This window comes from Pseudopodoces humilis, chromosome 3 (assembly GCF_049639895.1).
Source record: "Pseudopodoces humilis isolate 2021_Gansu_Grassland_sample_001 chromosome 3, ASM4963989v1, whole genome shotgun sequence".
NCBI lineage: Eukaryota > Metazoa > Chordata > Aves > Passeriformes > Paridae > Pseudopodoces > Pseudopodoces humilis.
Window position 1 is genome coordinate 69,866,916 of NC_142202.1, and position 23,754 is coordinate 69,890,669.

Consider the following 23,754-nt stretch of genomic DNA (forward strand, 5'->3'; position numbering starts at 1 on the left):
TGGATCCTCGTTGGCTGAAGAGACTGACCAATGGGAGGTCGATTTTCAGAAATGATTGGTAGAAATTGCAGGATCCTAAAGACCAATCAGAGGACTGTGTTTGGACCAATCAAACTGAGGATAGAAAAATGCACCAATCCTGCGTGAGCAGAAAGTATAAGGACTGTTCTGGAACTAAGTTTTAGGTCTTCTGAAGGACTCTGTTGCCTGAGGAACACCCAGTCTGTGGACTATTTGTAGAAACAGATCTGGTTATTGAGCTGGATCCCTGAGCTTATCTTAGGGGTCCCACTTCCAGTTGGAGTTTTATTTCTTTTGCTGAACAAATTGGACTGTTTTCCTGAGGTAATCTGCTTCGTTTATCACAATAGATACAAAAAGAGTAAAGATTTTAATTTAAATTCTTTGGCCAGTTGAAAAACCACAACCAATATGGTGGTTTCACATTAATTAACATTTGGGAAAAGAATAAAGCAACCATGGAAGTGATTTCTTTGAGAAAAGCTGCTGGGTGCTTCCTCTGTGCCTGGGACAGGCCAATAGGTGGCTAGTTCTGAGAACTGAAGACATTTTGCACCATTTAGAAATTAGATCTGCTTCTGTGAGATCGACTTTTAAAACCCACAAACCCGGGAAATCTCTCTCTTTGCCTCCAGCCTTTAAAGGTAGCAGAGCTCTGGTGGGACTGGCCCTGCTCCCCTGTGGCCTGTGTGAAGCTGGGCTGGACCCCAATGGCTCCCGGGCAAGGGATGAAGGCTGCGGGGCCTCGGCCCCAGGCTGGGCCATGCCATGGCTGCTGACATCTGGCCAACACTTAGTTCCCCCACCCCCGCCCACACCGATGGCTCCAGACCAAAGGAGGACTGCTCGCCCCCCCCCAGCAGATGCTGGACAGAGGGAGTGGCCCAGCACGGCCTGAAATCCAACACAGTGACTGCTGTGGCCACTGGGGAAGATATTAACCCTTTCACTACACTGATGAGACCTGCAGACTTTGTTCCTCTCTCCAGAGAGAGAAAAAGAGAGAGGACACATAGAAAGACAACATGGAAGGAGAATGAGGACGTGCATAATGGGGCTGAAATATTTTTTTGGTAGGGCCATGGAAACGGACAATGACACACTGAAATCTCTCCTTTAATTCATGAGAGAATATGGGGGGATGAAGTATTCAAACTGTAGATGTGAGCAGAGACATCCATTGATGAAGCCAAGCAGATGTTGGAGTAGCTGTGATCCCATGAGAAGCTTGAACAGAGAGAGAGATGAGAGTGATGAAGACCCTTTGCCCCCAGGGAGAGAAGAAGAAAACCTCTGTTCCCAGAGATAATCACAGAGACAGATAAAGAGAACCTTTGCCTTTGAACAACTCATCCTTAAAATAATACCCCGTGAGTTCATGGCTCATGGACACACCTCTAGGAGGGCTGTGAAAATGAGAAGAATTTCATTATGCAGAACTTTTTGCCTGGGCAGCTGCCATTTGAGAAAATGAAAAGCCACAAGAGAACTGTTGTGGAGAAGTGTCCATGGCATGACAAGAGGGAACTCTTCTCCCAACAAAACCTGATGAAAGACTATTGTATAGTTGGTACTGCTTTACCATCCCAGGTGTTGTTTCTATGTTGTCAGTTAAGATAGGAAAAAGTTGGGCAGGAGGAGGAAAGGTGTTCTGGAAGTTTTATTCTAATGCTTCTTATTCTTGTAATCCTGTTAATAAAGTTTCTATATACCTTTTAAGTCTGTTTTGCCCTTCTCCTAATCCATATCTCACAGCAAGAAAATAAGTGCACTGGTGATTTTAGCCAGCGCTAAACCCACCACATTATTTAGTGCGTTGGCCAGGAAACTCAAATTGTCAAATCTAAACCACTACAACCAGATATGAGGATTCTTAGGTGCAGCTGGGTTTTGCCAACTGTGGATATGAGGATTAGGGGAACTAATGTAATCTCTGAGAGAAACAACAAAAAATGAAGAAATAGAACCCATTACGTGGGGGCCAGGATGGGAAAAAGCCTTCAGAGCTTTAAAAAGGTCCTTGGTTTTGGCTCCAGCTTTTTGGCTTCCAGACTACATAAAACCTTTTGATATGTATATACATACAAAGAAGAGAGTGGCTAGTGGAGTTAATGCAGAAATTAGGTCCTCATCAAAGACCTGTGGCATTTTATTCTGACCAACTGGATCTGGTGGCAGCTGGAGCTTCAACATACATTAGATCCATGTTAGTGGCAGCTACAATAGGGGAAAAAACTCAGTCTTTAGTATGAGGGCACCCAAATACAATCTATGTGCCACATGAAGTTGAATTACTTAACAAGCAAGACACAAGCTGTGTGTCTCCCCTATGTGCACATAAATGTAGGTGTATGACTCAACCTGGCAACACTATTAGCAATACCAAGACAAGGGGAAGAGCCCTACTGATGTGACATGGTAATCCAGACTATTAGTGAGGCACAAGCAGATCACAGAGAGACAAAATAAAACAAGCACAGTTCTTTTTTTATTCACAGATGGAATCATGCTACTGTTTACACAGGCAGCAAAAGCCTGGCTACAGAATTGTGGAACAGCAGCAAGTTGTAGATTCCAGAGCCCTTCCAGCAACAGTTAGTGCTTAAGGGGCAGAGTTAACTGCCTTAGCTGGAGCAGCAATGCCTGGGAAGCAGAAAGTGAGTATTTATATAGATTCAAAGTGTGCTCTTGGCGTATGCTTTTGGCGTATGCTCTTGGTGCATGCCATGCAATAGCATATTGTGGAAAGCATGGGGGTGTCCCACTTCCTTATGAAAAGGTGTGGCTAATGGAACAGAAATTTGGGACTTGCTGGACACAGTTCAACTTGCCAAAGAAATTGCTGTGGTTTGCTGTCCATTCTGTACAGGGCACACTACTATAATCAGCCAAAGGAATGTCTCAACAATGCAGCAGCAAAAGCCACAGTTCGTCAACCTGCAGTGAACATTATGGCAGTTACTTTAGATAAGAGCTCATGGCCTGACATCAACCTTCCTCCAAAAGGATTATGACCAATCAGGTATGACAAATGAAGAAAAGGATCTGTTGTGGTGCATTTTTATATTTTGTTATGAAACTGGTTTGTTCTTATGTTCCCCCATGCTCCTCTGAAATTGGTTTGCCCCTAAGTTATACCCTCCCCTATGCTGCCCATCATTGTATGCCCAACCTCTTATTCCTGAACCTTCCATGCCAGTCACCATGATCTTGCCCCTTGCTCCCCATCATCATTGTAAACCCTGCCTCTTGTTCTGGATCCTTCCCTGTCAACCCTTAATCCTCAAGGCCCTACTGGCCTGTGTGGCCTGCCCTCTCCTCCCCCTTATCCCTATTGGGCCCTGAAAAGTAATCCCCTCCCTTTACTTCTCTCTTCTGGATTCCCATTGGCTGTTTGTTTGTACCCTCCCACCAGTTTTCAGCTGTACTTAATCCCACGCACAGCAGCGCTTGGGGCTCTTCAGTCCCTGAACCCTTCAGAGAATAAAACCTTCCCTGGAACCCAAACCAAAAGCTTCCTCCTTGTCCTTTGCTCCCTCCTTGCACCAAGAACTGAAACTGCCATACAGCATCAGCTCAAAGGTTCAGCTCCTGTTGCTTCAGTCAGGAGCTGTTCCGCACTCCCAGTGTGGTGCTGTGGAACTACAGCTAGCCAGGACTCTGGCACTGTGTCAGGAACTGTGGAAAAAGTTAGAAGCAGTGCAAGGCTGAAGATGGAATATGAATAATAGGGGGGAAAGCTGTCTTACTGAAGAAATAACTGATAACTGAGTGGTTCCACCACAAATCTCAGGGAAGAATGGAAGCAGTGGCTAATCAAGCATAGCAAGTATGGGCAGATTTGGGTGTCTACTGCAAAAAGAATTACTAACGCCTGTCCCACCTGTCATAAATTATTACATATAAAATTAATTTGTGAAATCAACATGAGCATGTTTCTCATTCCCAAGGTTGCAGATAGATTATATAGCTATGCCTGCAGCATGTGGATGTAATCACTCACTGGTGATAGCAGCTTAATTTTCTTAGTTTCACAAGGGGAGGCATGCACAATTAGTTATGAGTTGTTGCATGTACATTGACCAGAGTGGAAGGACTTCAGCCAATGTCCAAAGTTGTGGGAACAAGTAAAATCAACGCATAAAATATAATACGGCAACATTTCAGGAAGATTCCAAGTATGGTCACTTCTTCACCAATACTTCAGCAAGAAATATTGGCTCACCTTCTGGGTATCAGATTAAGAGCTGGGGAAAAATGAATTTTTTATAGGTTATTAATTTTTATGATGATCTTTGAAATAATGTTTGTTTGTATCAAATGTGGTAACACTTGTTGTACACAACACCTTAGGGTATTCCGCTCCCATATAAGAGCAATGTTAAGAGCAACAAAGGGAGGACTGTTGTAGAAAATATTTGTTTCAACTTAGCACTAGCAGCCTAAACATTAATAGCTAGAGTATGCAAAGCCTGTAGATTGTGATATATGTGCTGTGACATCCATATTACAGTATGCTGAGTAGCAAACTACAGAACCAGAAGAAAACAGCCTAAGAGGATGTGAAACAGGATACAGAACCTGTATATTGTCTAAGGAGATGCCCACTTAGAACTGTCTACTAGCAAAACAGCAAGAAAATCAGTAAGAAGTAAGAACACCCCAGATTCCAATATTACTATTGGTCCTAGCTGTCACATGAGGGGTGAACTTTGCTTGTAAAGGAATAATTGCCAAGGGATTTCTTTGTTTGGGTCCATCTTTGGAGGTGCCTAATTTGATCTGGAGCACTGTTAATAAAAAGGACTCCATAGAAGAGTCTGCTTTCAATTTACTGATTCTGCCTCAGCCTAGAGGTGAACCCTGTTATGGTGCCTGCTATGCTTAATTTCCACAGCACCATCTGCTGGCCAGTGATTACCTCCTGAGATCCCTGCTCTCCAGACTGTCAGCAGTAGGGAGGTAGTCCACCACCTCAGAAGATTAGGAAGGTCATGACATGTGGGACACAAATTCCCACAGTGAACAGCATATCTGCTAGGTTTTAATGTCCATTTTATAGCCATAAAATCTTCCGTTCTGTTTGGAAAGTACGTATCTGTTACAGCTGAATTGTTCCTAGTTTCACCATTCCTACTCACTAAACCAGTCTGATTGTCATCTTTGTCACCATACCAGATTTGTCATTGCATTTCTTCCACAAAGATTTTAGGACCCTGTCAAAGCGCACTTTCTTCTGTCAGTAATTTGGGTCCCTGGCTTGTATGATTAGGGATTAAGACAGGATTGAACTCAGTCAGCTGCACTTTCGTAACTAAGCCTGATAAAAGCCTGAAGGTGTGGCAGACGAAATCAGCAGCTGACAATCTCCCATGAGATCAGAATGCAGGGGATATGCAGGAGAGGTGCCAGGTGACTGTGAAACCACTGTGCAAATGACTATGTGTGTGACACTGAGTAATTTGAACCTGGTGTAGGGGGCTGAAGAAAAGCCAGGTGGATGGCAGAAGAGCACTGGAAGATGCTGGGGGCAGCCCCCATGGCTGCAGAATCCACCTGTGCACACCCTGCTCATGTGGAAGGGCTCATGACGACTGCATGACAGTGTTGTGTTGCAAAAAAGAGGCACTTTGTGAATTGACACAACAGGTCCTTAAAGTATTTTGAGAGCATTTTGGGGAGATCAGACTCTTATAGGTTAGAAATAGTTACCTTATCAAGGTAACCCATAATGTTATTTAGCTGGGTGACCTTCCAGACAGGCCATGAGTGGAAAAAGAAACATTGCTTCTTCCTCTTGCCTGGGAAGCAAGGGATCATGTCACTTCTTATAGGGAAATTGAGTATGTAAGGAACGACAGTCAAATAAACCATAGGGGTTTAGGTTAGAATGGTCTCTGCTCACTACTCTTCAGTTATGGAGCATCCCCCCTTCTGGCTGGGGAAACCTGCATACTGGAGCTGACAGTAGGAATTATTTTTCTCTGGCCCTCTTTCAGTAGCTCCTGGCTAATAGCTGGAACAGGCTGGCAGGGAGAAAGCAGAGGAAGGATAAGGCTGAAAGCAGCCCCTTATGACTCCCTCACTAGGTCAGTTAATGGCACAGGCAACCAATCCCCTCACACACCAATGGGGCAAAGGAGCAATGTTGCAAACAACAGATAGAAAATCTGTAACTGGGTTCCAAAATAATGGCATTAAGAAACTATCCGATGATCTGCAACAGGAGCAGTGCCTGCTTTCCTCCTGATCTGGCTCCTGTGATCTGCTGAATGCATTGACCAGAGATTTTTTACAGGGCACTTACCCATGCTGCTTCCTGTGTGGATTTTACAGTGTCTTGAAAGATCTTGGCTCACTCACTGCTCATCCTTAAAACTGGTGCCCTCACAAGCCTTCCTCATCTAACAGGCTGCTTTCACAAAACCTGCAGGAACATAATGGTCTGTGAAAGCTCTGTCCCTTTATCTGCCTGAAGTAGCAAACTCAGCAAATGAACACAGCTAGAGGAAGAACATTTTCTTCTCCTTACAAAACTGCTCTGATTACATGTGTAGGTTTTTACCTGTCATGTCGTTTTTACTGTGCGCAGTAGCTTTTCACTGACTTGCTGTAAAACATTAAGGACTAGAAACCCAGAGGGTGTTGAGTTTTAATGCATTCAGGGATCTTCCAAAACATCTGCTGCAAGAATTGCCATCACTCCAGGTGATGTACAATACTCAGGGTATATAGCAAAAGACATAGAAGGAAATACCTTAAACTTTGCCTATGAACCCTACAAGGGTCTAACCAGAAGCAATTACAGAGTATATCAATGAAAAAAATCGAATATTTTATTTTAAAAAAACCCCACAAAATAATTTCCAAGAAAAACTGGAGGTTTTGTCCATTCTGTCATGGTTTAGATTTGCTAATTTGAGTTTCCTGGGCGGCACACCAAATAATGTGGTGGGTTTAGCACTGGCTAAAATCACCAGTGCGCTTACTCATTTCTTGCTGTGAGATATGGATTAGGAGGAGGGCAAAGCAAGCTTAAAACTTAAAAGGTATATAGAAACTTTATTAACAGGATTACAAGAATAAGAAGCATTAGAATAAAACTTTCAGAACACCTTTCCTCCCCTGCCTAACTTTTTCCTTTCTTAACTGACAATGTAGAGACAAAACTTGGGATGTTAAAGCAGTATTAACTATACAATAGTCTTTCATTAGTTTTTGTAGGGAGAGGAGTTTTCTTTTGTCATGCTGTCCTGGTTTAGGGCAAATTTGGGAGAAAACCTCTGAATGGGGTTCCTCTAAAAAGCAAATTCAAGTGGCCCCTCCCCCAACTGGTTCCAGAAAAGATTTCCTTAGAGAAAAGTGGAAAAACCTGTGTATTTAACAGAAATTGAATAATATTAAACAATGAATCCTCTTGCTGTTCAAAGAGATGGCACATCCAGAAAAGTCCTTGTTGTGGGGTATAGCTTGGCTCGCTCAGGTTCCTATCAGTCCCTCTGGCACTGGAAAGTGCCAAGGCTCAGGCCTCAATCGACCACAGGTGTGAGCTCCTGGGGTTTGTCTGGGTTTTCAGTCCAGAGCAGGTTTGAACAAATCCAAGGAAAAAGTAAAAAAACACTCCGGGGAACTTCCCTGCCTCAGCTAGCTAACTAACAGCCAGGGAGATCTCTGTCCTGCTGTCTGTCTGTGCTGCAGACAGCACAGTCCAGGAGCAGGATGCAGGGCAATGAACACTCTTTCTGAACACAAACTGCACACTTCTTCTTTCCCCCTTTCGCTCTCAGAGCCAGTCCTAAAGGTGCAGAACTTAATATGCAACATAAACCAGGCGACTGGGGATACAAGCATCACAGTCACCCCATGACACATGTTATGGAGACTTTTCTACAATAAACTGTTTTTTTGTGGCTTTTCATTTTCCCAAATAGCAGCTGCCTGGCAAAAAGTTCTGCATAATGAAATTCTTCCTGTTTTCACAGCCTTCTTAGAGGTGTGTCCATGGGCCATGAACTCATGGGGTATTATTTTAAGGATGAGTTGTTCAAAGGCAAAGGTTCACTTTATCTGTGTCTGTGATTATCTCTGGGAACAGAGGTTTTCTTCTTCTCTCCCTGGGGGCAAAGGGTCTTCATCACTCTCATCTCTCTCTAAGCTTTTCATGGGATTACAGCTACTCCAACATCTGCTTGGCTTCATCAATGGATGTCTTTGCTCACATCTACAGTTTGAATACTTCATCCCCCCCTACTCTCTCATGAATTAAAGGAGATATTCTAGTGTATCATTGTCTCTCTCCATCACCCTACCAAAAGAATTTGGTATCTTTTCATTCTCTTTCTATCTGAGGCTTGACTTTTTTTTAGTGACTTTGGTGTTTCCATGTCGTCTTTTTACATGTTGTCACTCTGTCCTTTTCTCTCCCTGGAGAGAGGAACAAGGTCTGCAGGTCTCATCTGGGTAGTGAAAGGGTTAATATCTTGCTAGTCCTGCAGATGGTCATAGGCAGTGGTCGCTGCAGTCATGATGATGGATTTCAGGCCGTGCTGGTCCACTCCCTCCGCCCGGCTGCCACTGGAGGGGGGGGGTGGGTTTGGCCTCGAGCCGTTGGTGTGGACTGGGAGTGGGGGAGTTTAGTGTCAGCCGGATGTCAGCAGCCGTGGCCCAGCCCAGCCTGGGGCTGGGACCCTGCAGCCTCCATCCCCCGTGGGAGCCACTGGAGTCTGGCTCGGCCTCCCCCAGGCCGCACAGGCTGCAGGGCCAGCCCCACCAAAGCTCCGCTGCCTTCTGAGGCCGGATGCAAAGAGAGAAATTTCCCGGGTTTGTGGTTTAAGAGTGGATCTCACAGAAGCAGATCTAATTTCTAAATGGTGCAAAATGTCAGTTCTCAGAACTAGCCAGCTATTGGCCTGTTCCAGGCACAGAGGAAGCTCCCAGTAGCTTCTCCTAAAGAAATCACTTCCGTGGCTGGTTTGTTACTTCTTTCCCCAAATGTCAATCAATGTGAAACCACCACACATTTACAGATCACTGTATCATGGCACCAGGACATTTGGTGCTACTTATCAGTTGAGGCATAGTGTTACTTTTCTCTCCACTTCCCACATCAGTTTTCCTCAATGTTGGGACAGAACTTCTTTCTAAAGTATACCTAATGCAACCCTTGCATGGGATGCCATCACCACATCTGTGTCACATTTTCTCATAACCTGAACTTATAAGAACTGAAGATACGAGATTTTTACAGAATCACAGTTATGAGCAGCTGTACACTGGACCATGAATCTGTAGAGATGGGCATATTCCCACAAATGGGAATGATCAACAATTTTGTCTACCTCAGAGAAGTAACTTGCCATTATTGGTGTGAATAGGATCATCACAGTGTCTGCCTTTTGATTTCACATCTTTAGGGCCACAACCCTTTGTACAGCATGATCATCCCTGCAATTAAATTCGGAATTAGACACATTTTAAAATGTTTGCTCTCACATGTTTGCTGAGAGCCCACCCTCCAAATTCAGAGAACTCTATTATGCCTGAAATACTTGCTCCAAGGAACAAGCATTCTAGTCTTAGTAAAAACAGAACAAGAGGCAACAGGAAGTTCCACACAAACATGAGTCAGAATGTCTTTACGTGCGGGTGACCGAGCACTGCAACAGATTGCCTGTAGTGTCAGGTGGTGATGGTAAGGTGACACTACCTTCCTGAAAGCGCCTCCAGCGAGGAAGGCGTCTGGGCAGGCTACAATCACACTCACACACACACCCACTCACAAACAGGCCATGAATAGATGAGCAATGGCAGAATGGGGAAACAGGGAAGGGAGAGCTTTCTAAGGACATAGAAGGTAAAAAGGGGAGGGACAGCCTACAGGACAGCTGGGTACATGTAACTGGGGTACAGTGAAATGGTGGTGCAAAGAACTATGGGAAATTTTTTTTCCTTCTATTCTTGTATGGGGAAAAACCTCTTTACGCTTCAACTTCATACATTAGAGGCCTCCTTCTACACCATTACTGCCCTTGGCTCCGGGGCCTCCACTGTTGCCCAGAGAGGTCATGGAGTCTCCCTCATTGGAGATACTCAAGAACCATATGGATGCAAACCTGTCCTGCTGAATGGATTCAGAAGGACCTGGATAGGCTGGAGAATTAGGCAGAGAGAAACCTAATGAGGTTCAACAAGGACAAGTGTAGGACACTGCACCTGGGAAGGAATAACCTCAAGTGGCAGTAGAGGCTGAGGACTGATGTGCTAGAGAACGGTTCTGTGGAGAAGGTCCTGGGACTCTTTGTGGATGACAAGCTGACCAAGGCAGCAGCCTTGTGGCCAGGAAGGCCAATGGTACCCTGGGCTGCACTGGGAAGAATGTAGCCAACAGGTCAAGGGTGGTGATACTGCCTTTCTACTCATCTACTGCCTTTCTACTCATCTGCTACCTAGTGAGGCCACATCAGGAGTTCTGAGTCCAGTTTTGGTTTTCTCAGTACCAGAGAGACAATGAGCTACTGAAGAGGGTCCAGCAGAAATGATGAGGGGTCTGGAGCATCTCTCTTATGAGAAGAGACTGAGGGAACCTCAGGGGCCTGTTTAGTCTGGAGAAGACCGAGAGTGGGTATCATCAACGTATATACATTTTTCAGTGGCATTTGTCAAGAGGATGGTGCCAGACTCTTTTTGGTGGTGCCCGTGACAGAATGAGAATGGCCACAAACTAAAACACAAGAAGTTCCACCTCAACATGAGGTAGAACTTTACATGGAGGGTCGCAGAGCACTGGAACAGGCTTCCCGGGAAAATCGTGGATTCTCCCTCTCTGGAGACACCCCAAATCCACTTGGGGGGGGTTCCTGTGTCACCTGCTCTAGGTGCCGTAACCTGCTCCTTGGCAGGGGGGTTTGGACGAGTTCCGTGAATCTCTTCCAGCCTTAACGAATCTGTGATTCTGCGGCACGTGCTCTGAGATAACCCTGCTTTAGCAGGGAAGTCAGACCAGATACCCAAAGCCGTCCCACTCTAGCCCGGCCCACGCTACGATTCCCTGGATCCCAGATCCCGGGATTTAGTTATTTCTGGCGGGTGGGGCTTTTGGCCGAGCCAATGGGCGGCCGGGCAGGTGGGCCCGTGATGCCTGACGGGCTATGGTAGCTTTGCAGTGACACGTCTCCTAGCGCGGCCTGGGAGGGAGGGAAGGGGCGGGCGGGCGGACGAGCCTGCGATCTCGCGGGATCCCGGAGAGGCGACACGGGGGGGCCGCCGGCGGCAACGGTGGCGGGGACGGGCGGCCTGCGTGGCCATGGCGGGACAGCAGTTCCAGTATGACGACAGCGGCAACACGTTCTTCTACTTCCTCACCAGCTTCGTGGGGCTCATCGTCATCCCCGCCACCTACTACCTGTGGCCGCGGGACCAGCACGCCGGTGAGCGGCCCAACCCCGGGCACGGCCGGCTCCTGCGCCGCGGTACAGCGGGGCCGGGCCGGGCCGGGCCCGCCGCGGAGCCGCCGCGGGCGGGGCGCCCGTCCGGCCCTGCCTGCGCCCCCGGGGGCCGGCTGGAGGGGCGGCGGCCCCGCGCTGCGCTCGCCGGCGGCCATTAAGCGGTACCTGGGGCCGGCGGAGGGGTCCCGGGGCCGCCGCCCCCAGAGCGCGCCCGGCTCCGCGCCGCGGCTCCTGCAGAGTCATCGCTGCGCCGGGGTCCGGGGCTTTGTTTGGGGTTTGGGTTTGCCCTTGTCTTCCCGGAGTGTTTCAGGGTGGGTGACCTAAATTTTGGTCGTGGCGAAAGAACAAGCTATTGAGTTGGGGACAAAGACGAAAAGTTACCGGGCTCAGCTTGTATGTGCCATAAGGTCGCAGCGAGTACGATTTGGGATTTATTTTTTTTTCGCATTGCGAATCACAGTTAAATGTCCGAAGGGCTACGTTTCTGTTTCACTCTTCGGGGTGATGCTTTGTATCCTTGAACAGTGCTATAAAGTTTCTTTGACTAGTTCAGAGTCTCATTTCAAAGTACATTTCCGCTTTGTCTTTCCTACATCCATCTATTTTTAGAAGGAGAAAGCGTTTTGGTATACAGCTTGCAGAGGAACACGTTTTTAATAGCAGTTCTGAGATTAAAAAGGCTGTAGAAATTGTGTTTAAAGGCTGGGTGGTAAGTGCTGAGTAAAACAGGAATGCTTGTTACAGATTCCCATTGCAGAAACCTGCTGTCCTCTTAAGAACACCTGGGGTTTGCAATCTGAGAAGAATCCCTTTTGTTCCTTGCATCTTTTTACATTCAGTATCTGGTGGTTACTTAGTGGCTTTGATGCCATTTTAAATGGCTTGCCAGGTTCTGCTTAACTTAGTTTTATATGAAAATGAAATCTTAATCCTGTACCTTCTAGCAAGGAGTAGGATAGAGCAAATGTTTGGGTGCTAAATCACAGCTGTTCACAGTCTTGGTTGCTCCCAGACGTGCCTGTGGCTTCTGGAAGGGCCCTGGCTGGAGAACCTCTTTGGAGGATTGGTCTCTGCCCTCCAGGTGCTTACTACCTGTTGTACAGCTGAGGAGTTAGTTCTCTCTGCAGAAAGGAAAGGCTTCCCTGCCTCCTCTTTCTTCATCTTGACTGTTGCAAGAGGGAGGCATTACTGTTGTTGAAGATGTTTTGTAATCTTTGGGTTGTTCTTGAGGAGCGGGGGATCAGAGAAAGAATATTACTTCTGTAACCTTTTTCCAAACCTAAAGATTTTTGTTATATTTTTGTTCTGGTAAAGGGTGGGAGGCAGTGGGGGAGAAAATCACTTTTCCCCTTGAATAATGCTGTACTTTCTCTGTAGTTCTTAGAAGCTGCTTCTCGGGAAAATGATTGTGACTTGCCTGACATGCTGTGTGGAATGGTATGGCCAGCAGGGACACTCTGTGATGTTAACATCAGTTTCAGGGGGCTGACAGAAGCAGGAAAAGCTGTAGAAATGCTGTCAAACTTGAAAGCACTTCACTGGCCTTACACAGTTGATCCTCAACTGTCCTTACAGAGTGACAGAAAATTAAAACCTGACTTCGGAATATGGCTGTATGGATTTCACCCAGTTTCCAAAGAGGCCTCCCATTAAATATATTACTAATTTCTTTCCATCTAGCCAGCATTGTCCAGGATATGGAGAGCCTGCTGCATATTATTCTGCATTCACTGCTAGATTCTTACAAAGCTGCGTCAAACCATACTTTCCAAAGCAAAAGGTAGATTTTGTCATTTGCTGTTGGTGCAGAGAAATGAGTCAACTAAGTGAAAATCACCAATGGAAATGAAGGGAGATGGAAGAATGATTTCTGCCTCATAATTGTCTTAATGGGTTTTAAAATGTGAATGTAGTCCAGTTTTTAGTGTATGCATTAATGGCATGCCTACAGTCTCTTGATCGAGTTCTGTTCTGTAGGCTCTGTTTAAACGAAGAGTTGAGGTGTCATGCAGATCATCATTTAGGACTAATGTTGATCTACTAAGTAAGTTCTTATGGAGTAAATCTGCTGAGTAGTAGAATATTGTGATGTTCAAGTTGTGTAAGTGTATGGCTCTTAGGCAAGTAATTTCCAGAAAAATCCTCTCAGAATTTTTCTCACAGCTTTTTGTGTGTATTCAACCATGCCTGTTCCAGCATTTGAACAAGATTTCAGGAATAAATTAAAACCTTGTGATGATGAAAAATACTATTTGTTTGGCCACTGCTTCTTGTTTTCAGAGTAATTCACTAGTTTAAAAAAACAGGAAACCCACTTATTTCAGAAGCTAAGAGAAGGCCTGTGTCTTCAGAAGAGAAATCTTCCAACACTAGTATCTCTTGCTTCCTTTAATGAGCAGAAATGCCTAGATGTTGATATGTGATACTATTTTGATGCTAGTTTAGAGTAGAGTTTCGAGTACTGAGGCGCAATATTGGGCCAAAGAGAATAAGCTCCACCAAGACCTCTGCCCTCTGTGTGTAGGACCAAGTAACATTCTTGTTCTGGAGTTGTGTTTTGCTCTACCTGTGCCAGAGAAGCCAGCCTTTGTTGCCCCAGTGGACTTGGTGAGCTGCAGTTGTACTGGCGAGCTGTTTCTGCTCCAGCTGCAGGAGTGAAGAAGACCAGATCTGGGGGGAGCTTTTGAAGCAAATCAGATGCTTGTCTTCCTCACTTCAAGACCCCTTTGCAATGCAAACCAGAGCATCCAAAAGACACAGAGCAGATTCCTTTTTTGATAAAATGGGTTGGAAGAGGAGCTTTGGCGGCATTGTGTTGTAAGAGCAGACTAGAGCTAGTGTGACGCAAGGGTGAAATGCTCATTGCAGGAAGGTCATGCCATTGGTGCCTGCTGCTTCTGTCTACAAATGTGCTGCCATGGATTGCTGGCATGTGATACACTACAGAGTGACAGTGGAGGGAGAAGTGCAGCAAAAATCTGGGAGTTGATGATGGCCTGTAATATTTTAGGATTTATTTTGTGCTGTACTTTTGTAGTAAATGCTCATAGAATAAATAAACCCCCCAAACTCGTAGTTTGTTTTTGCCACAGTGAAGATTGGAAAGTAAGACTGGATCTATATTGCTTTACTACTTCGAGGAAACTCAAAATGTGTTACTAGAGTCAGATTTGTAGTAGAATAGTTTTTTGGCAAGCCATTAGCATTTTGCTTTTAGTTCTTATAATAAACTTTTGGAAAGCACTTTCAGTGCTACTGTCTGGAAGAACAGCATGATGTAACTTATGTCTTGAAGTCCTGGGAAGAATTTGAGCTGCTTTTTTTCCCCTGGGTGTCTAAGCCTGCTTTTTCCAGGCATTCTGAAAGAGTCCATATGAACTGTTGTTGCAGCCTGCAGTAGGGGTGGATGTTAGTATTTGGGAGGGTTTTGCTGTGGTGTGCTAGACACTCTGTGAACTGTCCCATAATTTCATTACCTCAGCTTTGATAAACCAAACAAGTAGGTAATTGACTTTGTAAACCGGATTTGTCCAAATGACTTTACCTCCTTGGTGTTCACTCCTGAGCTAATAAGGCCTTTATAAAAGGTTAATTGTTCAGCTTTGTGTCTTGGTCTGAAGTTTCATAATTGCATCAAGGTAGCTGTGCTCTTAACAGAGTTCAGTCTTGTATTTGTCCCCATCCCTTGTGCCAAATAGAGCACCAGTGTATGGGAGCGGAAGAAAGTAATTTTAGATAAAATTAATTTTTTGCCTTTTTTTTTTTTTCTTTCTTCTGTCTTACATTTAATGTGGGTTCTTTTCTGTGTAAGACTTTGTGGGTACCTGGGATGGTACAGGATGTGACTGAGGGAAAGAAGACTGATTCAGTGTTGATGATAGTGAATATAGCTTCAGGCTGTATGGTTTATCCTTGACTTGTTTCTTTACAACATATATGTTTCATTACTAAAAAAAGTCACACTTTTCTGGGTTACCTTTGTTTTGGGAAAATACTGGTATAAATTTAGCCTAATTGCTGTGAGTAAAACCATTGCAAGGACTGCTCTTAGAATAAAAATTGTGGTTGCTAAAGTTATTCTGGTGCAGATTCATTCTTAACTAAATGATATTTTCTGCAATGGGAATTTTCAAATTGTTTTTTAAAAAGTTAATTGTGAGAGTTGAAGAATTTTTTTTCCCACAGCAATTAGGGGTGGAGGAGTGTCCATGAAAGTATATTCCTGTTGTTGGTCTTGATTTGAAATTTCACTGTAAGCTTGTGTAGATTAAATGTCAGCATCTAGAAAGGAAATGGAGAGCAAGGGGTAAATTAATTTAGTTAGATAGTATGGCAGTTGTTGCACAATACTGATGTGTTTGCTGAACTTTGTGTACTTTTTGACTTGTACCTGTGCTGCTGGACTGAGACACATAATTATAAAGCTGTGCTGAAACAGGTGGTCATAGATTGTGATGTGCTTTGTAGTTAAGTACCTGTATCTGGAAGCTTGCTATTTCATATTTTTTAGTTTATTTAGGTCTACATTAAATAGATTATCCTGTTTTAGGGCATTGGAAATTCATAATTTGTTACAAAGCTGATGGAAAGAATAGAAGTATCTATCCTGAGGGTTTTACAGTAACTTGAACAACACAAGATGTTGAAAACATTTCAAAAACCCTGAAGAATAACAGCTTTGAATGCAAGGGTAACATTAATACAAGTTTGCAGTCCCTTCTCTGAGAGAAAAGAGGCTATAGGAGCTATTCTGTTTAAAATTTAGATTTTCCTTGAAGTTTAAGGACATAAAAACCTACTGTAGGGAAGGGAAAAAACCCAGATGAATGGCTGCATTTTTGTACCTAGAAAAAAGTATTGATATGAAATGGATAAAAACTATTTAGTTTACTTGCATTATAATAGAAATCCATGCAAAGTCTATGGTGTTTCATTTTATTTTTAAAATTTATTTGGCTTTTGTTTGTTTGTGATTTTTGTTGTTATTGTTGCTGCTCCCCAACCTGGCTGTACATTGTCGTGTTGCTCACTACTAATACTTTCCCTTTGCACCTTCCCTCTCAAATGTTTCTGTGTGAGATGTAGGTAAAGTTTTCTTGAAGAACACTGGGCTAATACAAAGAAAAGCTTTTAAAAATCTAGTTAAAGGAGGCAATTTCTTGCTAATCTTTGAAGTTGCTGTGCCTGTAGGAAGTAACATAGGCAGTTAGAGAACCCTAGTACTATTCTAGCCTTTTTTGTATGGATGCTGGGCAAAGTACAGAAATATTTAAAAAGCGCAGCTTACTTGGTGACTGTTAAAAGGGAGAATATTATACCATGATGATACTTAATATTATTTTGTTAATTTTTTAGTGTATTGCTATTTTGAAGCATTAGGGCTTTTTGTATACTTCTGTAGATGTTATTTTGCAATTACATTCAAAATCTTGATCAGAAGTCCTGAGAAAGTTGTTCTGTAAAGGTTTGCTGTCTTGGGAGCCATACTTCTCAGTATATCTGCCCACTATACTGGATATCTCTGTGTAGTAGTGTCAATAATGAAGTTTCTCTGTAATTTTTGGTGTATTTTTCGTCTGTGTGTGTTGAGGCTGACCTCATAGATTCTCATATTAATCCCCTGCTTTAAGATGCAGATCGGGGAACTGAAGCTGTGAATTTTATCTGGATGGCGACAAACAATGAGTGTGCAACTTGGATGTGACTCAGGCCAGTGTACAGAATGCAGGCAGCACTTTTCAGTTTTATCTGTAATGGAGTAAAGAGCACTTGAACCTCACAGCAACTGGGGGAGAGGAAGCGGCATTGCTGCTGCTCCCACTCCAGGTAAAATTTTTCTGTGATACTTCTAATCCTCTGGTGTGAGATAAGATTGGTTGGAGTGGGTTAACTGTGATGCCTGTCCTTGCCCACAGCTCACTGAAATCTTGTTAACCTTACTCCAAAGTATTTCACAGGATTTTGGTATTTGGTAATGCAGGATAAAGTACAGGATGCTGGTAAAGGACAGGATAAAACCACAGGATGCCATGCTCATTGCTAATGTGGTGGATAAGCATGGGTGTGAAAATTTGGTATCTGTGAATATAAGCATTTTGTGCCCGTATGCGTGTGCTTATCCTTTCCTGTTAATATAACCTTTCATCATTATGTCAGGAAGTGGGAGGAGAGTCAGTGAGACTCAGTTATGCATTTAAGGACAGTTATTACATACAAATTGAGGTTTTTGAGAGATTGAGTGTACCATGGTTGACTTAAAACATTTCAGGTTCAGAAGAATACAGTTTATTAGGTGACTGTTTAAAGGCAGAATATAATGTAATGGTGATACTTAACTTTGGGGGTTTTTTTTGTTTTTTTGTTTGTTTGTTTTTTTTACTATATTGCTGTTTTGAAGTGGTAGATGAGATGCCAGTAGTGATGCCTAGCAATTATCTCTAAAAGTATTTTTCAAAACAAAGCATTTGCACAGAGTTATCCAAACTACACTGTTACTTGGAAAAAAATGCCTGTCTTTTCATGAAATTTTTAAAAAGGTATTGTAATCTTACGATTACCACTATAGCTTCCTAGCAATAAAATAAAATTAATAGCCCTGTATTAGACGTTAGTTAAGTAGCTTCAGGACTGTCCAGAATACAAAATACCGAAAAGCATTTTTGTGGCAAGTTAAAGATCAAGCCATTACAAGAACCTTATCTTTCACTGCATAACTTCTTATGTATATTACATGTACATAAAAATAAAGTAGTTTCTATTTTTAAAAAAATCATTCTGTGTTATGGAAACTTATGAAAACAGTGCACTGAAGGTTTTATTACACGTCTTGTTCATTTCAGTGTTGCTGCAAGGTTATCTTGACTACTCACAAAGATGACACTAAACTACCAGGATATCTAGGCTATGTATTAGAGAATTAGATTCAGTTACGGTTTCATGGGCAGCTAAACTGTTACTGGAGAAGGAGCAGGAATTTTGAGAGAGAAGCAAGGTAAATGACAAGGAATGGAATTGATAGTTTGGTGTTTTTTTTTGGTTGGTTGGTTGTAGTTTCTTTTTTTTTTTTTTAAATTTGTGTTTCAAATTCATGCCTGTAAAGAAGGGTTCAGATCTGCAGCAATTTGGTCAAGTCTCTACTGGGGCTGATGCTGCATCCTTGACCCCTGTGGTACTGCTTTCTCCCATTGTAGGTTTTATAGGCCTTTCCCTCAGTTACTAGCCAGGACCTGACATGTATCTCCATTTCATGGTGAGCAGGATTGTGCTGGCTAGAAATATCAAGAGCAGGGTGCAGGTGCAAGAGCACAAACCACTAATTTCTTTCCCTAATTTCTTTCCTGAGCAAAAGGATTAGTGTCTGCACCAGTTTTAAAATAAATATACAACTAAGAAAATTTAAGATGTGTTTTCAGATTTTCACCTAGTATTTCTCTTTTACAAGAAATTGCTTACAAGCATTTTAAATTCAGAAGATTCCTTTATCGTGGCTGGCTGGATGAACTGTTTAAAATGAGGATATTTGTAAGCATTGTGGCTTCTACAAAGGCTTACCTTCCCAATAAAATTTAAAACACTCTTTTTTTCTTTAGAAACAAAAGAATGGACATGCTGAGTTAAATCAGTTGGGGTTTTTGAAGTTGTATTACAGAAGCGAATGCCTTAAGGAAGTTGCACAATACTGATGTGATTGCTGAACTTTGTGTACTTTTTGACTTGTACCTGTGCTGCTGGACTGAGACACATAATTATAAAGCTGTGCTGAAACAGGTGGTCATAGATTGTGATGTGCTTTGTAGTTAAGTACCTGTATCTGGAAGCTTGCTATTTCATATTTTTTAGTTTATTTAGGTCTACATTAAATAGATTATCCTGTTTTAGGGCATTGGAAATTCATAATTTGTTACAAAGCTGATGGAAAGAATAGAAGTATCTATCCTGAGGGTCTTACAGTAACTTGAACTTTTCAAAAACCCTGAAGAATAACAGCTTTGAATGCAAGGGTAACATTAATACAAGTTTGCAGTCCCTTCTCACTCTTAAGGAAGTGTAGTGGTTTCACATTGATTAGCATTTGGAGAAAAAAGTAAGAAACTACCCATGGAAGTGATTTCTTTGAGAAAAGCTGCTGGGAACTTCCTCTGTGCCTAGGACAGGCCAATAGCTGGCTAGTTCTGAGAACTGACAACATTTTACACATTAAAAAATTTGATCTGCCTCTGTGAAATCCACATTTTAAAAACCACAAACTCGACAACTCTTTCTCTTTGCCTCCAGCCTTGAAAGGTAGCAGATCTCTGGTGGGACCGGCTCTGCTCCCCTTCGGCCTGTGCGAACCTGGGCTGGACCCCAGTGGCTCCTGGGCAGGGGATGGAGGCTGTGGGGCACTGGGCCATGGCTGCTGACATCTGGCCAACACTAAATACCCCCACCCTGGCCCACACAGACGGCTCCAGGCCAAATCAGGACTGCTTGCCCCTTCACCCCACCAGCGGCTGCCTGGGCAGAGGGAGGGGCCCAACTCAGCCTGAAATCCAACACTGACTGCTGTGGCCACTGGGCAAGATCTTGACCCTTTCACTACCCAGATGAGATCTGCAGACCTTGTTCCTCTCTCCAGGGAGAGAAGAAGACAGAGTGATGACACGTAGAAAGACAGCATGGAAACATAAAAAAAAAAATATTTAAGCCTCAAATGAAAGGAGAATGAAGAGATGTTGAATGGTGCTGAAATATTCTTTTGGTAGGGCCATGGAAACGGACAATGATATAGTGAAATCTCTCCTTTAATTTATGAGAGAGTATGGGAGGATGAAATATTCAAACTGTAGATGTGAGCAGAGACATCCATTGATGAAGCCAAGCAGATGTTGGAGTAGCTGTGATCCCATGAGAAGCTTGAACAGAGAGAGAGATGAGAGTGATGAAGACCCTTTGCCCCCAGGGAGAGAAGAAGAAAACCTCTGTTCCCAGAGATAATCACAGAGACAGATAAAGAGAACCTTTGCCTTTGAACAACTCATCCTTAAAATAATACCCTGTGAGTTCATGGCTCATGGACACACCTCTAGGAGGGCTGTGAAAATGAGAAGAATTTCATTATGCAGAACTTTTTGCCTGGGCAGCTGCTATTTGGGAAAATGAAAAGCCACAAGAGAACTGTTGTGGAAAAGTGTCCATGGCATGACAAGAGAAAATTCTTCTCCCTACAAGAACTGATGAAAGACTATTGTATAGTTGGTACTGCTTTACCATCCCAGGTTTTGTCTCTGTGTGGTCAGTTAAGATAGGAAAAAGTTGGGCAGGAGGAGGAAAGGTGTTCTGGAAGTTTTATTCTAATGCTTCTTATTCTTGTAATCCTGTTAATAAAGTTTCTATATACCTTTTACGTTTTAAGCCTGTTTTGCCCTTCTCCTAATCCATATCTCACAGCAAGAAATGAGTAAGTGCACTGGTGATTTTAGCTAGCACTAAACCCACCACGTTATTTGGTGCGTTGGCCGGGAAACCCAAACTGGCGAATCTAAACCACTACAGGAAGGAATAACAGGATAAGCATAAATGGTGCTTCTTTCTCATATTGTCCATATTTACAGTGGTTTTGAGTTCAGCAACTTTTGGTATAGCATCTAGACTGTCCTGTGTGAGGGAGGTCACCATACCTGCTGCCAACGCTGCAGATAATCACCTTTGTTTTGCAGCTGCTTCTGATGTTGCTTAATGATCCTTATTTGCTCCACTGGAAGAAGCAGTAAATGTTCAGTCCTGGCTGTCATTTAGGTTTTTTACAGCCTTCCATTACCTCTCCTTGCACTTTGTGAAGATTTGTAGATTATATATTGGACACAAATCTCCTTATTCGCTTGATGGCCCCTTGTACATCTTAATTGAGTGTTTTCTGGTTGCCCCTCTTTAAGAGGTGGGGACTAGGACTGTACATCATACTTGAGGTATGTACAGCCTCAAGGTTGGATATACCTCCAGTTTATTTGGTAGAGTGATAATCCCTTCATTTTCTCTTAGGAATGCTCTAAACACATGCTTTGATTTTTATTAGTAGTAAGCATTTAGCTGAAGTTTACATAGAACAGTTTCTCACAACACCAAGATTTCATTTCTGAGAGGTGATGGTCAGCCTAGAGCTCATCCTTGTATACATAGAATTAGGATAGCCCCCACTGCGCTTTACATTTTCATACTCTAAATTTCATGTGCCATTCAGAAGTGCCTTTGCTTGATCTTTACAATTCTTCAGGATGCCCTTGTCCTTGTTACCCGGAATAAGTTAATATCATCCAGAAGCTTTATTTTACTGCTTACCCTTTAGTCAGATTACTTATTAATGAAAGTGTTGTAGTTCCTACACAGATTCCTGCAGAGCTCCTGGCGATTTCCTTCTGCTGGGAGAACTGGCAATTCACTCTGTCTTCTAGTCACGTATTCATTTTTGCAATAGGTAAATGGTTGTCCTGAAAGATTTGTAAGAGGAACCTTTCAAAAGCTTTTTGGAAACCAGACTGTATCAGCAGGATCTGTTCCATATGTTTATTTCCTTGAGAGGACTTTACCAAAGACTCTACTGATGATAAATGAATGTATGGTTCTTATCCTTGTGTCTACTAATTCTATGTTTTATTAATAGGAGTTTCTTCAGGGTATGCATCAGAACAATACTGAAAACAAGCATTTTTTAATGATTGGTGATATGCTAAGTGACTTTTGTTTACGTTTGTTTTGGATTGAATGTGTTCTGGTTTCCTCCCTGCACCAAACTGATAAAATTAAGCTAGTAGTTAAGAGCGTGTAATCTTGCAGCCCAGCATTGTTGTTGACTTCATCTAAAGTTGTTAATCTTGACTCATGTGGGTGGTGTTCCATAGTAAAATGTCCAGTTTTCTGATTCCTCTCAGATTCTATTAAAGTTTTGCGATGCACGTATAGGTCCAGCCGTACTATAAATTTGATAATTTAGGTGATAGAGCTTAGAAGTTATTATAGTTAATTCCACTGACAGTCAGTGCAAATGAGACAGTATGCTAATAGGAAGGACAAGGTTTGGAAATGGCTTGATTAGCAGTAGTGTAATGTGGAACTGTGCCCAGCTGACTGTAAACAGAAAGCTCCAATAAGTAAACTCTGAAAAGTTAACTTTCAAGATACTGAATCATCTTATGTTGCTGTTTTTTTAAAGCTGTTAGTAACAAATGCTATCTTTTGGTCAGCAAATATGTGTGGAATTGTGGGAATGGAAAGTTAGGTTACTTTTTGTTCCTTTTAAGCTTTATCTAGTTGCTGCAAAATGTACTCTGGAAAAAAGCAGCCTTGCTGTTAAGTCTTTTGCAGGTCTCTTTGTACTTAATGAAGTGCTTGGGGTTTTAATACTTAACATGTTACACAAAACACATGATTTTTTTTGCTTATTTCTATGAATATTTACGAGAGAGAAAAATCTCTTTGAAAATAACTAGGGTGAGACTATTCAGCTATAAATGTTTTAGTTAAGAGGCTAACCTGGACACAACCTCTTTATAGATAAATAATGAGGGTAATGAGAACAGTTTTTAAAATGATAGACATTGAAGTTAGAAAGCATCTATCAGATGGGTTTAATTCTTCCCTGCTATGGTCCATTCAAAGTCCTGAAACAGGCTTTTCATTTTATTTTGTTTTTTTTAATAAATAATCCTAGTGGGAGCAGTAGTGATTATTTGAAGGCTTTTGCATTTAAGCCACAGCATTTCAGAACACTTTAAAAGCAATTTAATTTGCTTAATGGCTCTTAATTTGGGGTTTTACAGTAGAAATCAATCCTATTATAATAAAGTTGAAATTGCTCAGTACTTCAGAGGGGTTGCTGACTGAGTTTGCTGTGAGTTTCAATCCTGCCTCTTAGTTGCTGGCAAAGATGGGTTACTGTTTTTACAGCATAATTATAAGTGTTTGTCAGTGTCTTTTTTGAAAGTAAGTGTGTGAGGTTTTTTCCTAATCCTGTGACTTTTAAAATTATTCTCAGATAACTTACTATATCCACGTGTAATCTTATTTTATAATAATGATCAAGGAAAAAGTTAATAGTTAAGCATAGATGGCCTATGCTTAACAGACATAGCATATGTATGAGGCATATGCAGGGCAGCCTTTTCATACTTCACTTGTTATCCGAGAAATAGTTAAGTGCTTAAGAAAGTTTGTTCAGAGAGCCTCAATTCAATATATATATATATACATAACTGTTGAAAGTAAATAGGAGCCTACTTAAGTGTACAGTTTAGAGGACTAAAACTGTAGAACC

General features: G+C 42.6%; 1 protein-coding gene across 1 annotated transcript in view; it reads left to right on the top strand.

Moving 5' to 3' along the window:
- The first annotated feature begins 11,252 nt into the window (after positions 1–11,252).
- SEC63 (SEC63 protein translocation regulator) overlaps positions 11,253–23,754 on the top strand; it is a 60,800-nt gene continuing 48,298 nt past the window's right edge. Inside the window, exon 1 of the mRNA XM_005518253.3 lies at positions 11,253–11,447. Coding sequence (XP_005518310.1) covers positions 11,324–11,447 — 124 coding nt within the window. The 5' untranslated portion in view covers positions 11,253–11,323. The remainder of the gene's footprint in view (positions 11,448–23,754) is intronic.